This window comes from Myotis daubentonii, chromosome 2, assembly GCF_963259705.1.
Source record: "Myotis daubentonii chromosome 2, mMyoDau2.1, whole genome shotgun sequence".
NCBI lineage: Eukaryota > Metazoa > Chordata > Mammalia > Chiroptera > Vespertilionidae > Myotis > Myotis daubentonii.
The window spans coordinates 90,917,388-90,933,450 of NC_081841.1; the positions used below are offsets into that span (position 1 = coordinate 90,917,388).

Below are 16,063 nucleotides of genomic sequence, written 5' to 3' on the forward strand. Positions count from 1 at the left end.
TGTTTTTTTTGTTGCCTAGTTTAACATTTTAAAGCATGTGACTATATCTAGCATTTTGCTAAGCAGATATTTTTTCTACCTGGTAAAATAGAGCTAACATCAATGTGGAACATGGAATTGCATAACAATAAGTCTGATCAGTGATCAATATATAACATGATGGTCTTGCCCAGAGCAAAGTTAGTATTACACTGAGCAAAAACATACAGAGATGTTAATCATGTGCTATGATTGTTTTTCAAGTAAATAAGAAACAAATTTGCTTTTATTTTACTTGTTTTGTCTGAAAGTTCAATAAAATGGCACACGCACGCACAAAAGCGTACATGGCCTGCTTGTCTTCTTACACATGATGATATACACCTTGCTTTTACTCACAAGCAAAACAGCATAGTAAGTGCCACAAAAAGTTATTGAACAGCAGGTAAGAGTATAAATGGGAAAATAATGCTAAAGCTCTCATTGGGCCTTGGTGTGTAGTTGGAGGTTTCATAGAGATGGGTCTTGAAGGATGAGTGACTTCTTAAGGGAAGAACACATTTGAGATAGAGAAGACAAGCATGTACCAGTCTATTAGTTCACAGGATGGATTTGAGTGGGGGGGCACACTGACATTCTAATCACTCTTTACTTGGTAACTGTAAATTCCTGCCTATAGAAGGAATTATACCTCCTGAGGTGTGTGACTAAAGGAAGACTGGCCTAAATTTAAGTAAGAAGGGGGAGGAGTATTTATCAGTTCACAGAGAAAAGTCTGTTTTCATTCAGGAAATTTGTCCCAAATTTGTAGGGAGTTAATTTTTGGTCAGTTCTTGCCATTTCTTATTGAATAAATGGCAATAAGTCTGATCAACAGGAAGCTGCATGTAGAGCAAATGAAGTCAATGTGTTATAGCAAACCATGGGTCATGAATCTCAGCACATCAAAAAAATCACAGAAGCATGCTTAGTATGGAAGGGGCTAATGTGTTTAGATTTACAAGTTGAAATAGAAAGTAATTTTCATATCAATTTTGTTATGAAAAGGTAAAATTTGTACATTTCATCTTTTTTCAATAGGCTGGAGTCAAAGGGAAATTGGGCAGGCTCCTGGGCATATTTGAGGTGAGTTACAAAAGTAATCCTTGGGCTGTGGCTGGTGTGGCTCAGTTGGTTGGAATGTCCTCTCGTGCACCAAAAGGTGGAGGGTTTGATTCCCAGTCAGGGAACATACCCAGATTGTGGATTTGATCCCTGTCTGGTTGGGGTATGTGTGGGAAGGAACCAATCAATGTTTCTCTCTCACATATCTCTCTCTCTCTCTCTCTCTCTCTCTCTCTCTCTCTCTCTCTCAAAAACAAACAAAATAATCCTTGGTTTGCTGATAAGAGAATTAATAATTTCTTCCTTTAAAACTATCAGAAGGGAAGTAAGTCATAAGAATTAGGAGGGAGGGAAGTAAAAACTACTTAACTTGCCTGTACCATTAGTTATATACAGCATATTATGACAATACAGTGGAGTTGATGGAGAAACATTTATCACTTATGAAGAACTAGAGGTCCGATGCATGAAAATTTATGCACTGGAGGGAGGTTCCCTCAGTCCGGGAGCCCTCAGGGGCGGAAGGCAACGCCTCCATCACACCTCTGCTGCTGCCACTGCTGGCAGCGCAAGCCTCAGGCGGCCCTGGGCGGCTGAGCAGCCGCCATTCGAGGCTTGCCTGTGCCTGGGGCTCGCCCTGGGGGGCTGAGAGGACTGGGGGACTCTGGAGGCAGGCTCGTGGAGCAGCTGGGCCCTCCTGCCGCCCCAGTGGGGCTGAGGGGAGATGAGGGCAGGGCAGTCAATTGGCATATTCTCTCCTTATTGGCTGTGGGCACCGCCATCCTTGAGGGCAAGGCAGCAATTAGCATATTTCCTCATTGGCTGTGGGCACCACCATCTTTGAGGGTGGGGCAGTCAATTACCATATTTCCTCTTTATTGGCTTTGGGTGCTGCCATCTTTTGCGATGGCATGAGGGTCAGTTAGCATATTCCCTCTTTATTAGATAGGATGTCTGGAAATGTACCCTTACCATGAGCATATAACATTAGAATGACATACAGAATGACTATCCTTAAAGGGCTATGTGAAAATACAAAGCTCAGATACATAGAATAGTTGTGTAAAAGCATAGAATTCTCATCTGTATAATCCTTTATTACTGAATGCAGAATGGAATTTATGGGGAGGGAATTTAGAAGTGGTAGATAGTCTGTGGAAAGTAGGGAAAAATTCGGTCAAGTCATGAGGCCTAAGCTATTCTCAAATAGATACTCACCCAAGATTCAAGCCTAGATACATGGTATACCAGATACAGTGTGACCTTTTCCCCCAAGATATTATTTAAGGGTAGCTTAGTCCTTCTGATAGAACCATAAAATTTTTATTTTTAAGCCTTTTTAAAGGAATTTAGAAAAAATTCTGATTGTACAGTACTTGGTAGAATTAATTCCCAGAATATAGTAATTGTTGAGTAAAGTTCCATCATGTTGACCAGGGTCACCCCAATCAATTTAATAACAGAAAAAGGAGTAAAGTTCTTAAGATAATGTTCAAACTTTCCCAGAATTCAGCACTTGCTTTGCCCAGTTAAATAGCACTATCTTCTAAACTAAAAAACATACTGAGTTTTCTATAATTCTGAATAGCCATGATATAAAGAGCACATTTGTCAGTATGCTGACAAGATTTTTAAAGAAAACTTCTCACATTATGTTTCATTTTATTTTTTTGTTAATCCTCACCTGAGGATATTTTTCCATTGATTTTTAGAGAGAGTAGAAAGGAGAGGGAGAGACAGAGAGAAACATTGATGTGAGAGAGACACATGGATTTGGTTGCCTCCTGCACGTACCCCAACCAAGGCCAGGAACCCTGCAACCAAGGTACATGTCCCTGACCCAAATTGAACCCAGGACCCTTCAGCCTGCAGGCTGATATTCTATCCACTGAACCAAACTGGCTAGGGTGAAAACTTCTCACATTATAAATAAATGTTTACATAACATGGGAAGGTAATGGTATTAAATGCTTTTACTGTTTTTATAGAGTACAATTTATATTTTATAGAATTTGAACAGAAAATGGTAATCAATATACTTTCCCTTAGGAAATATAACAGAAGTAGAAAGGCCCTACTCATTCATCCTGGTGATTTCAATGCATTTGTGATCATAGCTTAATAAAGATATTGATTTGCCAGGCACAGAGATAACGAGTTCTTCAAAATAAGGAACAATAATGTTTGTGAGAGATGCCTCTACTTTATTGCTGTTCTTATTCCTTTCCAAAGACAAAATACATTGTTTGAGTGGATTACTCAGGTTATTTGTGGTAGAAAAAATTAGGACAATTATCTATAGTCCTAGACTATACCAAACAAGGCTAATTTTAGTTGAGATGAATGTGAGCCCCTTTGTCTTAAGGCCAACTTGTGTTTAATTTTGTCTAGAGACAAGACTAGGTGGCAGTTTTAATATGGGTAAAGTTGAGGTTGAATATAGGACTAAAAATAATGTTCCATGATTGGGTTGACCCAGATATTCTCAACCTTGGCTGTGCATAGTTCATCTAGAAGCTTTTAAATATCAAAACCTAGGCCTTACCTCAAACTAACTGAATTGGTGTCTCAAAAAACCGTTTGCCCTGGGTGATGTAATGGGTGACCAAGATTGAGAAGCCCTAGTCTAGGTTAGTAGAGCTGTGCTCTTGTGTGTGTGTGTGTGTCTTGTAAACCTCTGAGGGGAATGCTCTGAACTAACTGGGGATACTGCTCTTGTGAGGGAAGCAGTTTTCCATAGTATGGAAAGGCTATCAGTATTAGCCCCACGGAATAGGACCTTAAAAAAGGATAGGAATGTAGTTCTTTTAATTACTTACCTGATGGACAGAAATCAGAAAGCTAAAAGTTTAGAACTGGGAGCTAATTTCATCACTTTAGTATTTTCTCTTACATAAACTCACTTCTGTGCTGGATTATACAACTGAGTATACTTGCCCATGTTGGTAAATAGGCTATGCTAATCAGCAGTGTGCCACAACTGATTTTTTCCCTTAAAAATATGTACATGACTAGTTCCTATAGATTAAAATGCTTTTCTTTTTACATTCAAGCAGAACCAAGACCGAAAGCACAGAACATATGTCTATGTTCTTATTGTCACTGAAATATTAGAAGATTGGGAAGATTCTGTTAATATAGGTAAGTTTCTTTTTCCTTTTGCTATCAGAATTCTCTTAATTCAAATACTGTATGCATGCCCTAGCTGGTTTGGCTCAGTGAATAGAGCGTGGGCCTGCGGACTGAAAGGTCCCAGGTTCGATTCCAGTCAAGTGCATATGCCTGGGTTGCGGGCTCTATCCCCAGTAGGGTCATGCAGAAGGCAGCCAATCAATGATTCTGTCTCATCATTGATATCTATCTCTCTCTCCCCCCTCCCCCTCTCCCTCCCTCTCCCTCCCTTTTCCTCTCTGAAATCAACAAAAATATATTTTTTAAAAAATACTACATACTTGTATCCAATTTTCATCTTAAATTATTTTTGGTTACCTTTCTTTTAGAGAAGGGAAGATGAATATACATCTCCATGTTTGAATTATTTGAAAATTCTTCAACATACTGTTGTCTAAGCCATTCCAAAAAAAATAGTCATTTGTGAAGAGTGAGGAATATTATTAACAGCATATGGCTTACTTTTTAAACTTGACTTTATTGTATAGTAATCAATGTCATCACTGTTTTCTAGGAAGGAAGAGAGAGTGGTTCAAAGTAGAAGATGCCATCAAAGTTCTCCAATGTCATAAGCCTGTACATGCAGAGTATCTGGAAAAACTAAAGCTGGGTTGTTCTCCATCCAATGGAAATTCCACAGTCCCTTCTCTCCCAGATAATAACACCTTGTTTGTAACTGCTGCACAGACCCCTGGCCTACCATCTACTATAAGATAGAATGGGAGGTCACTCCCACCATGTGCAATCTCATGGGAGAGGCTTCTTTATTTTCCTTGGCAAACATCTGAATGACGCTTGCAAACTGTCTGAATTTGCCATACAAGGTTTTCTTCAAACAATTTGCATGTTTTTCAGATGCTTTTGAATCTTTTGTTTAATAGTGTAAAATATTTTAATAAGCCAAAGCCATGTGGAGTTTTTTTTTAGATGCCTTAACTGTGCCCCTGACCCTCCCACCCTCCATATTATTTTGGTTGTCTTTTTCTTCAGTTTTTTGTCCATTTGACGTCAGTCTGTGGTTTCTGTCAGATCAACTTACTCGTGGGTATGTTTTACCCCAATTTGTTTTCTCATTCACAGCATTAATGTATTCAACAAATCCTTCTGTTGTGGGAATTTACAAAAATAATTCTTGATATTAACGGAAAACTTTTTCATAGTATCACAATTTTAATTCAAAAATTTCATATTTGGAATATTTCTGTATGGCCCAATATTTTGACAAAGAACCTAATTTGCTATTTACAGGAATTTGCTAACTCATTTGTTTCAATTTTTACAACTGGTATTATGTCACTAACATAATTCCCCTATTGCTCAATAGCCTTTTAACACAAAATTTTAACTCTATAGAGTTGGCAATTTTTAGGGAGCTATTTAATGTAAGCAAAACACATGTAGCAAATACATCATCTTATCATGAAATCTGGATTCATGGCATTTGAGTTAGCACACCCAGTTGCCAATTCCCTTTATCCATAATCTTTTTACACCAAATATCTGAGAACCAAATTTCCCTCAATGTAAATTGCTTTTTAAAAATATATTTTCAGTTTTTCAATTTAGTGACACCTCTTCAAACTTGTTGGTCACTGATAACCAACCATACCTGGGTTTGGAATCAATAACCTCAAATGCCAGTCAGTGATGACGGCTTCACAATTAAAATGGCCTTGCTGTTCAGCTGTTACAGACTTAGATTGTTAGGGTACCTTTAGAATGTCTAATCTTTTATAGGTTGTCAGTAGGTACTATTTATCACATGACTTACTTACTTTTGGGGCACTGGAACATACCAGAACTAAGAATTATTTTGTCTTATATTTGTCTTTATATGTATTAAAATCAAGAATCCTAGCTAAAATATATAGGTACCTTTTCTGAAACTCCTGTATTTCCCCCAAACAGGCCAGGAATAAGGTGGGAGGGAAAACCTTTCAGTAAGATGTGGGGTGGGAGATGAAGGCAAGATCATTCTGTATGTAGACATTAGCCTTTTGTAAATATTGTAACTGATGAGCATAAAGTAGAAAATAAGTAGTTATACATTTGTCCTACAAATTATTAACCTTAAAAATGTAATTGCTGCTAAAAATAGAGTGCTGTTACACTTGAGGAAAATTGGTGCCACTTTATAAAATGAGATCTTGTGCCATAAATGCAGATGAACTAGATATATAAACATTAGTTCACAAATTAATGCTGTCAAAGGAATGAGTAATTAACCAATGACACTTTATTCTAAATTATGTGGTGTGGTCAAACACGATCATCCAGAATTTTTGTTTTTCTTTGTACAGAGGTTATGTATTCTGGGTGTTTAAATTCCACAGATTGACGCTTTCTATCAATCTTCAATGGACTAAGATTTTTGTTCTCAGTAATCTCTGAAGTTTCTTTAAATTACATACTTAAAACAGCAGAGAAACTGGATTGTTTTTGTATATAGGACTGTGTCCACCTAAAATGCTATCACAGTGCTTGCGGGGAGGGGAGGTGGGTATCTTGTACATGACATTCTGAGAGTTAACAATGCATGAAATTATTTTATAAACTCTTAGACTATGTATTTGACCTGTAAAATATGTACAATATTAATGTCAGCCATCTCTTAAAAGTGAGCCTATAAATATTGTTGTGTAATTTTCTTTGGTCAGAAACATTTGGACGAAGTAGTGCCACTCGAGTCAGGATTTCTTCAGTGCCATTTAGCAAACTAACTGTCTTTAGTCTATGCAACTAGCAGAAATTTGAATGATGCAACAGAAGATTTACAGTTGTCACACTTTAAATTTCATATGAGGGGTTATTCACTATTCTTCTAGAACCCAGTCTAGCAAAATTAGAGAAGGGCCTTAAGGATTTATTTCTGTTCAGAGAAAAAGCCTACATTTTCAGGCTCAACAGTTGAATCTACTATGGGTAACAAAAAGTATCTACTATCTCAACCCTCTAAAGATTATTACAGTGTTGGGATTGTCATTTATGCTTTCTGTGGGGTAGTTGGATAAAATTGGACAGCTAAATTTTTCAGTACCATGTGCCTCCTAATTAAAACAACAAGTTTGTAAAGTGACTTGCAGACACAAAGTAGCAACTAGCCTGCATGTTGTTGGGTTTTTGGTTTTTGTAAACAGGTGAAATTTTCCAACCAGACACATGCCACTCAGTTTTCTGGTGTTGATCACACAGTTGTATAAAGAAGCAAAACTGAAGGGGGGTGATTGTTGTATACATTTGAATTGCTTTGCATGGTCTCATTGAGATAATTGGTGTAAGAATCTTGACTTTTTTTATATTTGGAAACATCAAATAAAAATGGAAATAAAGTAACTTTTTTTTTTTTATATTAAGACCAAGAAAAAACTTGTCTTGCATTCCACAGTAACATTACTCTTCTCCCACTGATGGTCATATATGTTATCTCAGTAAAAGTACATTTATACACTTCCCTTTATGATTAACTAGGTTATAAAAGGAACTGGTCACCAATATGATGTTGCCATTACTCTCCCAATGGGTATTTCCCATCTTCTTAGACAGTAGCCTAATGGTGCATGGCAGCTATAGTTGTCTTATAGCACTGTTCCCCTGCCCTAATCGGGTTTTGCTATAATTATTTCAATGATTTTCAAGAGCTCTTGATGTATTCTGTGTTTTGCTGTAGGGTGTTTCATTTTAATCATTTTACTGTTTAAATGGGTAGCTGGCTACAGGTACCCTGCCAGCCATAAGACCAACTTTAGAGTCCTTACATAAATGTTCTACACAAATCTTATTTAAATTGTAGGAAAGAAGCCTGGCCAGTGTGGCTAAGTGGTTAAGCATCAACCCATGAGCCAGGTCAAGGTTACATTTCGATTCCTGGTCAGGGCACATGCCCAGATTGTGGGCTTGATCCCCCAGCCGATCAAGGATTCTCATCATTGATGTTTCTATGATTTTCTCCCTCTCCCTCTCAACATTTTTTAAAAAAATAGTAGGCAAAGAGAAAGTTTGGCATTTCCCAGTATTATTTTCACATTGAAATACAAGAATTCTCTACAGGTCTCTGTAAGCAGAATTCTGTAGACAAAAGTGACAGGGCTAAACAGTTGATTTAAAAGTATAATTTTTAATGAGTTGGTTATAGCAGGAATATTTCTGTAGTTGGTTTTGTCTGTTTCCAACCAACACTTTCATAAGTTCTTAACCCATACAGTAATCAGGATCTGCTTTTAAAAGACATGCACCATCTTCAAAAGTAATATTTTATTTAAAAATGACTCCCCCACCAAATACTTTGCTGTACAGTTCCATATAAAATGTTGCTATTTGGTGGAAAAGTGACTTACCCTTGGTGCTGCTTTGCTTTCCTATTTTCAATACCTTCCTGACTAGTGCCATTGGCTAAGTTACAGGAGTAAGATGAGAAGGCCCTTTTGCCAGAAACTAGTCTCAAATTCCTCTATTTGATGTAATTTCAACTAAATGTGACCCCAAAAATTATTCTTCCCAATATGTGGATTACTACCCTCTGGACATCACATTTCCTTATTATTAAACGCCAATGCCAGGCACATATGTATATAAGTATTGTAAATCTTATTTTCTCAACTTTTACTCAAATTAGTGAAATAAAAATATTTGGCTCTCAATGTGTATCAAGAAACTTAAACATACCTTTTGATGAATTAACTACACAAGATGGCCAAAAATGTTAAAGATTTATGCACTAAGATAGGCAACTAAAATGGTAAGGCGTGAAAATAAAATGCCCAGACCTGCCTAATGGGGTAATGGTTAGCTAGGAACATGTCTATATAATGGACTATTTTAGACATAAAATGTAACCCTTTCACCCAACAATTCCATTTCTGGGAGATACTTCAAGTTGCACAATCAAAATGTATCAAAGATGTATATTGCAGGATTTATTAAATTCATCAATTTGAATTGCAAATGGGGGTGTTATGGTCATCTAGTCAATAGATATCACTTGAATTACACTGCCACAGGTGGAGGTCCTTTTAGTAACTGATTTTAAAAAACACTACACAGGCCCTGACTGGTTTGGCTCAGCGGATACAGCATCAACCTGCGGACTGAAGGGTCCCAGGTTCAATTCTGGTCAAGGGCATGTACCTTGGTTGCGGGCACATCCCCAGTGGGGGTGGTGCAGGAGGCAGCTGATCAATGTTTATCATTGATGTTTCTAACTCTCTATCCCTCTCCCTTTCTCTCTGTAAAAAATCAATAAAATATATTTTTTAAAAAAAAAAAATAAACCACTACACAGCATTACCTGTTAAAGCTCACTTTTTAAAAAGGAGCCTGTAGCCGAAAACCGGTTTGGCTCAATGGACAGAGCGTCGGCCTGCGGACTGAAAGGTCCCAGGTTCGATTCCAGTCAAGGGCATGTACCTGGGTTGCTGGCACATCCCTGGTGGGAAATGTGCAGGAGGTGGCTGATAGATGTCTCTCTCATCGATGTTTCTGACTCTCTCTCTCCCTTCCTCTCTGTAAAAAATCAGTAAAATATATGTAAAAAAAAGGTGATAAAAAAAAAGGAGCCTGTACATATTTCAGATTTTATTTTTAAATGAAATATTGAAATTTTCTATGTGACAATGTTCAATAATCTTACATGAAAAAAATGGGTTTAATGACCTGATCTATACATTTATCAAAAAAAAATTAAGGGGAAAGAAGAAACTTATACAAATGTTTCATCTAATTGTTATTGGAGTACAGTAATGTATCACTTTTTAAAAGGGGAAGTATTAAAAAAAAAAAAGGGGGGGGGAAGTATTGACACATTTGCTTCTAGCACTATAGCAGTGACTTATCAATCACTGCCAAGGAGGAAGGAAGCTGAACCTATAGGCCAAACCTAGCCCCAACTTGTAACAGCCCAGAAACGTAGAATGTTAACATAAAGTGATTTAAAAGAATACTTTGTGATATGTAAAAATTAAAGTTTTATCAGAGTGCAGAAGCCTCTGTTTAAAATTGTCTATGGATATTTTCTCACTACAATAGCAGAGCTGGGTATGTTACTGTACCAGCGGTTCTCAACCTGTGGGTCGCGACCCCTTGGCGGTCGAACGACCCTTTCACAGGGGTCGCCTAAGACCATCCTGCATATCAGATATTTACATTAAGATTCATAACAGCAACATTACAGTTATGAAGTAAGCAACAAAAATAATTATATGGTTGGGTCACAACATGAGGAACTGTATTTAAAGGGCCAGAGGTTGAGAACCACTGCGTGTAGACAGATCCATGGCCTGCAAAGCCCAAAATACTTAGCTTTAGAAGGGAAAAGGAGGTTGCAAGAATGTGTCCCTTGATTACCCAGTCCTGTTTCGTGCCAAAACTGAAGGAAAACGACACAAGTTCAAATTTAGTGCAACCAATCTAACATGCCAAAGCTGCTTTTGACTGGTCTAAGACTTAAGTAGTCTACTTTGTAAACTTGCTAGGTTAGGTTATAATGAAATTTAAGTTATTGGGATTTACTAACCTAGATAATTGAACTATTTCAAAAAGAATCGTGGTGGATGAAAATGGTTCAGGAATATGTAAAAAGTAAATCTTATTCTTGGTAAGAACATGAGGTTATCAAATCTAATTTCTAAAACATGTTTTGACGCAATGATTAGAGGAGGTAAAATGTTAAAGCTCCTTAATGAGCACCATAAAATGTACTTTTACAGATAATAGAATTTCAGTTGCTCTGCCAACTGGAGACCATTAGCAAGGTCTAAATATTCAGGCAATTATTATATGCTTCTACAACCAGAAACTGAAAGAATTCTATCAAATCAGTAGAGACTCCGCTTGGTAGCAAGTCTACATTCACACACTTGAAGTATCTCAGGCCCATATGAAATGAAAGCAGCTGAAGGGTGACAAAGGTGAAATTGGGGGCAAAGGGGAGGACCCAAACTCTTCATGTTGAACTCTACACTTAACAGTAAAAACTTTAGTCCAACTCCTAGTTTTGCAGCCAATGGGAACTTGCCCAATTTGTAACAACTGTAAGCAAAGCCAACTCTCGGAACCAATCCTCCCAAATTCCAACCTCAATGATAAAATGGAAATTAATGCAGGGGTATAATTAAGAAAACAAAGTATCACCAGTCTTTATATTCTTTCAAGTTATTACATTCAATATGTTTTGCTTTTGTGATCAAGTCTTTTAAAAAATAAACCCCTATTAAATTCCTTAAACTAAGCAGCATGCCAAATAGCTAAATGAAATGCTGCTCGAGACCCCAAAATACATTATTTCAATGAATTATTACATTTTCTTAGACTGATGAATTAGCTGTTTTATAAATCATGGTATTTGGGAGGAGGGGGTAGCTTTTCTAGAAAAGACTATATTTAAACTGTTTGCTACTGCAACAAAAATGGATGTGGCTAGAATAACCAAAAGATTCCTGGGCTTTCAAATCCTATATAATGAAGAGCTAATATGCTAATTAGACTGAACAGCAGAACAACCGTCCGAAGCTGGGGCAGCGAAGGCCGGAAGCTGCAGTGGCTGCGAGGGCCAAGCCCCTTGCACAAATTTCGTGCATCAGGCCTCTAGTAGAAATATAAAGCCAATCCCTATCATTCCCATGACATCATTTAGTTCCATTTAGCAAGAATTGTGTTCATAGTGTCTTGTAGAATACCAGATTTCCTTCCCCCTACACTCTCCTTAAACAGTGCTAAACCATGGGACCACCTGTGCTTTTTGTATCTATTTGTATTTAATCTCGGTCTAGAGCAGGGTTTAAGTTCTGTATCAGACAAAGATCTTATTAGGCTGCCTCGAAGAACTATGGAAGCAAATCACAGCAAAGTAGACTACAACAAAATTTAAAAATCAAGCAACACAAAGCTATATCAACACCTCAGAGTTTGGGCAGAGTTGACTCTCAAGAAGCCACTTATCAATATACCAGAGGCCCGGTGCATGAAATTCGTGCATGGGGGAAGGGGGGTCTCAGCCCGGCCTGCACCCTCTCCAATCCAGGACCCCTCGGGCCTAAACCAGCACTCCGACATCCCTCTCGCAATCCGGAACCACTGGCTCCTAACCATTCACCTGCCTACCTACCTGATCGCCCCTAACCTCCTCTGCCTGCCTGCCTGATTGCCCCTAACCACCTCTGCCTGCTGACCTGATCGCCTCTAACTTCCTTTGCCTGCCTGCCTGCCTGCCTGCTCACCCCTAACCGCCCTCGCCTGCCGGCCTGATTGCTCCTAACCACCTCGGCCTCGGCCCCCGCCACCGTGGCTTTGTCTGGAAGGAGGACCGGACATCATCTGGTCGACCTGGTCTAATTAGCATATTACCCTTTTATTAGTATAGATGCAGATTCTCCTCCTTGCTCCCAGGACTTTGCACATGCTATTCCCCCTGCCTGGAGGTGTTCATGTGGCTGGACTCCAGTAGAACAGCCTTCCCAAGTACTATTTCCCCACTCCAAGACAATTGCAACTATTTATCCATTGTCCTCCCTCATTAGATTAAAAAGGCCATGAGGGAAAGAAAGGCCCTAATCATCCCTAACAAGTAGTCTGGTCTTGAGCACACATTAAAGATTTTTATTTGTTAAGTAAATTCTTTCCTTAAGCTTAGGAGTTACAAAGTCAAAGGCTCATAAGGGAAAAGGACTGCATAAAGAAGCAGGTGTGCTGGGAGGCAGGTGAGACTTTAGCCAACTGCAGAGCCACTGGATAAGAGGGCAAGGCTGCCACTCAGTTCCTCCCAGCCAATGACATGCAACGGTGGGTCATGTCCTCTGTTGCCAGATAGTAAGAACAAGTTACCAAAATTCTGTATTTTCATGAAAATCTCCCAATTTTTATAAATGTTGGCACTCAATTTAAAATGTTTAACCAACCACACTGTGGGGGCCAAGAAAAACAGGCCAAAATTCCAGATAGCTGCAAACCCTGCGTTGGCCTCTCCCTGAAATCCTCTGAAAGTTCAGTGAACACACTGACTCTTACTTCAATCCAAAGGTTGAGAAAGCAGGTTTTACCAAACAATCCTGACTCATCAAAATTACAAAGGAAAAAAACATGATGCCATGAAATTGGGAATTTATATATTTGAAATGAAAACTGAATTATTCCATTTCAGTACTTCTATTACAAACTTAGTAGACATCAGTCCTATTTTAGACAGATTTTTATAGTACAATAGATTTAAATGTATGATTTTAGAATTATAAATCACTATGTGAGACTAGGTATCATCATGAGCAGTGCCACCTTGAATGTTCATTTATTTTAGCCCCAGAATAAGATTATTTCCTTAGTTCTAAAACACTCTCTAAATAGCCTAAGAATAGTTTTTAAGTTTAAAATATTCAGGTTATCAACAATTTTTTTCTGAATTAAACTTAGATTTGTTTCCAAACAATGCATTTATTCAGTAGGATACCAGTTACCAGTCATAAAAAAACTTTTGTATGTTGAAAATGTAATTTTAATAGATAATTCTTCATCTTACATAGGAGCACAATAAAATACACCACATTCTGAAGAAACTCCAAAAGTTACGAGATTAAAAGTGGGGGAAATTCAGATAGGCTACAATATCCATTACCTTGAAACTGCAAGAGATAAGGGTTCCAACCCATAGGTTAACATATACATACTTAGGACTGGCTACAGTGATGACTTTAAAATAACAACAATCAGAATTAGATATGGAGAGGTGTGGGAAAGAAGAGTTTTGTGGGGCAAAGGACTCTGTCAATGATGAAAAAATTACTGAATTATCAAATTAAAGAATAAAAGGAGCTCCCATAGCAAATACTAGAGGGATAAATATAATAATAAGTAACTGAGAATTTGACACTCAAATGAAGAAGTCTTTCTGATGACACTTCTGCAAACTCGTAGCTTAAGATTTGCTCACTGGATCTATAAGGAAGACTCAAAATTCTCAGCAAATCCCAAATGCTTATCAGATTGTGTTTCCTAAAACACCCATCAGTGATTACATGAAGTTTTCCGACAAGAACTAAGGGTCATAACCCAAATGCCTGTCACAAATGTGGCACAACATGGGAAAGTCCTACACAAAGTCAGTCACACTGCTGCTTTGCTGGGACTCTCATATACAGTTAATTTTCAAACACTGTGGCAAGACACCAATGCTCATCTAGCTAATCAGACAACACAAATACATTTATTTCAAATTTCAAGGAGGTAAAAAAATGTTAAGATACGGATGTTTTATGCATGCTCAGGGCCAACTTAAAAATACTCCATTCAGTGATATCATAACACAAATTTGCATCAGTGAAAAGAAACTGGCATAATCCACCTCTTATCATTCAACTTGTTGGATGGTGAAGACCAAAACAGAATATTTCACTAGTTTTAATTTTTAAATACGATTGTCACATTGGGAAAATGAAATAAACACAGTAAAATAAACTGTACAAAGGCAAAGTAGAATAACAAAAAATATTTTACTAAAACATAAGATTTACAGAAGTTTCCAGACAAGCCATACAAATGGTCACAAGCTTTTCTTGAAGGGGGAATTCTACATCTGACAGCAAAGTCACAATGTTATTTGTGAGGGTCATGGTGTTTGTTTAATGTTCCCATTTTGGTTCAAACAATCAAGCTTGTCCACCTACAGCGTCTAAATGAAGTTAGACTTGGCTAGAGAGCATATTCTAAAGAACTGGTTAGCTGCATTTAACCAATGCAATTAGATCACCATAAAAAGGGGGAAAGGAGCCCATAAAATTAAAATTAAACTACTTACCCCCTCAAAAAAAAGAAAACACCCACACCCCGGCAGCTAACCCTGACAACTACCTTCATTCACAGTGCTTTATACTTAAACCATGATGGGGAGAAATGAATAAAAGCAGAGAGGGGTCACTGCTTTTAAACATTTCACAACAGTCCAGATGGTACTTCTAGCCTCTGCTCATGCTTTATAACAGTGAATCAGGACAAGACATAGATTTGCTAATGTGCATTTAATCACCAAAGGACTGAAGATGTCTGGGCTTTTATTCTGTAATGTTTCTAAGACTGTGTCCATTAAATGCAAACAAAAAAGGAAGAAGTCTTGGCAGAACAGGAGAAGTGATGCACACCTGATGATGAGATCGATTTAAATATTATTCATGGCATATAGCCTAGTCCATGCTCTAGCTGTAGACAAAAACAAACATGCAATTACTTTACTTAGTTCAATGTTACTCTCCAAGCTCTATAAAAAGTAAGCAAACACTATGATATTAGTTATGGAAATGTCATGTTATTATCTCTTAAATTCATGCAATTTTTCATAATCTGGACCAGGGCAGAAAGATTGTCTATATGTTTAATTACCAAAAGTTCTACAAAATTCAACAGGATGAAAAGAATTATCTCCTTTTGTCACCCTCATTTCTAGATATATAATGCCCCCCCCCCACCTAATTCTGTTATAATCTGTAGAAAAAGCTTACTGATTTCAAACTCCCTAGCTACATAAACCGATGTAATAATCAAATGGCTTGCAAAAACAACTCATAGTTCAAAAGTTTTCCATTACCTTGGTGTATTTGCTAGATGAATAGTAGACACTCAGTATTTGTTAAATTAGGCGTGGTTACACAAGAGTCCAAGATCTCCCAATTATGTGTTGTCTTTAAACTTGGGGGTCACGTAGTAAGTAGGTCATAAGATGGAGCGTGAAGATCTTTTGTTAAGAGGTATTTATTTACATATTATAAGCAGGATCTGATTTACTCCCTTTAATATATATTTCCTTTTTCTTGTTAAGACTCTAAAAGAAGTTTTT

General features: G+C 37.6%; 2 protein-coding genes across 10 annotated transcripts in view; one reads left to right on the plus strand and one right to left on the minus strand.

Moving 5' to 3' along the window:
- NUDT4 (nudix hydrolase 4) overlaps window positions 1-16,063 on the plus strand; it is a 46,321-nt gene that overhangs the window by 10,212 nt on the left and 20,046 nt on the right. For 2 of the 8 annotated variants that reach the window (XM_059683783.1, XM_059683779.1), the window contains exons 3-4: window positions 1,060-1,104; window positions 4,137-4,224. In XM_059683783.1, coding sequence (XP_059539766.1) covers window positions 1,060-1,104; window positions 4,137-4,224 — 133 coding nt within the window. Of the gene's footprint in view, window positions 1-1,059; window positions 1,105-4,136; window positions 4,225-4,768; window positions 7,603-16,063 lie in introns of those variants that run through there. The other 6 variants (XM_059683781.1, XM_059683786.1, XM_059683780.1 and 3 more) reach the window with 5 other exon arrangements.
- The window catches only part of UBE2N (ubiquitin conjugating enzyme E2 N), a 50,928-nt gene continuing 49,283 nt past the window's right edge, over window positions 14,419-16,063 (minus strand). Inside the window, exons 4-5 of one of the 2 annotated variants that reach the window (XR_009451279.1) lie at window positions 15,815-15,961; window positions 14,419-15,429 (exon numbers count right to left, since the gene is read on the minus strand). Coding sequence is in view for 1 of the 2 variants with exons in the window: in XM_059683787.1 (XP_059539770.1) it covers window positions 15,389-15,429 (41 nt within the window). In the remaining variant the exon portion in view is untranslated. The remainder of the gene's footprint in view (window positions 15,430-15,814; window positions 15,962-16,063) is intronic. The other variant, XM_059683787.1, reaches the window with a different exon arrangement.